At 55.5% G+C, this 1807-nt stretch overlaps 1 protein-coding gene across 1 annotated transcript in view; it reads right to left on the bottom strand.

The window, feature by feature from the left end:
- The window catches only part of LOC102372505 (apolipoprotein L1-like), a 3228-nt gene extending 2974 nt beyond the window's left edge, over positions 1 to 254 (bottom strand). Inside the window, 1 exon segment of the mRNA XM_025191515.1 lies at positions 3 to 254. Coding sequence (XP_025047300.1) covers positions 3 to 254 — 252 coding nt within the window.
- Between the last annotated feature and the right edge of the window lie 1553 nt (positions 255 to 1807).

Here is a 1807-nt window from a genome sequence, read left to right as displayed (position 1 = left end):
GCGAACCGCTCCATCCACAACTTGGGCTCTTCACAGTCGCAGCAAATCAGGTGCCGGGGCGTCTCCATGAGCACACGGTCCTTCTTCTTCAGGGCGTCTCTCAGGACGTCCAGCGCGCTCTGCCTCGCTGCTTCTGCGATGCTGTCCTTCCCTGTGGCCAGGGGGACACCTCTGCCATCGTGGGATATGTTACAGACACAGCATCGTCTTTCATTTCCTACCTTGCAGCACACGATGGCTTCCCGGAGACTCATCTCTGCACCGAAATCACACGCCAACAGCTCGGGGCCCACTGGCATCCCAGGCCGCTTTCCCAGTGAGATCCCTGCAAAAACACATAGGTTCGACCTTTGTTAGTGGCCTCCTCACCACAGCAGCCTGCAGCCTCCGGCCAGGCTACAGCACGGCACATGTCTGTGGAGAGCAGCATGCAGGAGCCGGATGAGCTCCTGGTGGGCTTCCCCCTCAGCGGGGAGGGCTGTGGGAGCCCGGGGGGGGGGGGGCGCCTTGGGAAGGGGGGCCGGGGGGGGGGGGCAGCCTTGGAAAAGAGCGCAGGAAGACGGCGTCCTGGGGTTGTGGCTCCTCTTGCCAGCTCCCAGGGGCAAGGGGTTGCTGGAAGACGGCCCAGGGTGGCCTCAGAGTCTAGCGTGGTCTCCCCTCCCTCGCCAGCTGCCTCTGACGGCACGGCAGGGACGGAGCTGGGGCTTGGTGACTATTGTCTCCTGGGTCGGGGGGGCATGGGCCCCCCCAGTGGCCAGTCAGCAACCGGGGTGCTTCTCCTGCTGTCCACCACTCCCGCCTCCCCCCACCCGCCCCTCCTGCCCGTCACCTAACCAGGGAGCACTGGCTGTCAGGGGTGCACCAGCGCTCTCAGGGGGTGCACTGCACCCCATGGACCCCCTACACGTCGCCACTGATCTGATTCACCAGGTGCCTGCCTGACCTGACCTCTTACATTCCTCTTTTCCTCCACCTTTTCTCCCCTCCCCTCCCCTCCCTACTTTTTTGCCTTTTGTCTCCCTGATTTGCTAACATTTCCTTCTTCTTTGTTAGCCTCTTCCGTACCTTGTATTACTGCCACTGTATTGTTTCCCTCTGGCCTTTTTTAATGTCCTGCCTTCTTCCCCCTCCCTCCCCGCTTTACCTTCTCTTTCTCCTTTGTATATTTTCACTACATCCTCACACAATTGTAGCTTCTCTCATTCCTGTTTTCCTGACCCCCAACTATTTTCTTTTTCACTGACAGCCTCTTTTCCACCCTCTACTCTGTCGCTGTGATGTCTCCCTTTCCCCTCCTCCCCTCCCCTCCCCTCCCCGCTTTACCTTTTCTCTTTCTCATTTCTACCTATTTACCTTCTCCCTGACATCCTGCCGCACCTTTAGCTTCTCTCATTCCTTGGAGTCTCAGAGCAGCAGACTCCCGATGCCTGACGAAGGACGACTGTGCCCGAAAGCTTGCCAGCAACTTTTTTCCAACTGCTCAGTTGGTCTGATCAAAGATATCATGTCTGCCCAAAGACCCTTGCCTAGCTGTAGCTAAAATACTCATCTCGGGTATGGCAGTATGGACTCGGGTGTAGAAATGACTGGCAGTAAGTAGTGGTGGCACTGCCAAGGTGCTCAAGAAGGTGAGATGTTGTTTTCTGAATCCTAATTAAAAGATGAGTAATTATAATGACAAGACAAACACACACAGCATCTTCTAACTACTTTTTACCTACCTGTAGTTATGTTGTTTTTTAAATGTAATATACACCTAGCTGATTACCCCACACTCCAATGTCACTTGTTTTTGCTCTACTTTTGA

This window comes from Alligator sinensis, unplaced genomic scaffold (genome assembly GCF_000455745.1).
Source record: "Alligator sinensis unplaced genomic scaffold, ASM45574v1 scaffold673_1, whole genome shotgun sequence".
Lineage (NCBI taxonomy): Eukaryota > Metazoa > Chordata > Crocodylia > Alligatoridae > Alligator > Alligator sinensis.
Note: the sequence above shows the minus strand (reverse complement) of the source record. Positions and strands in the feature narration are given on the sequence as shown.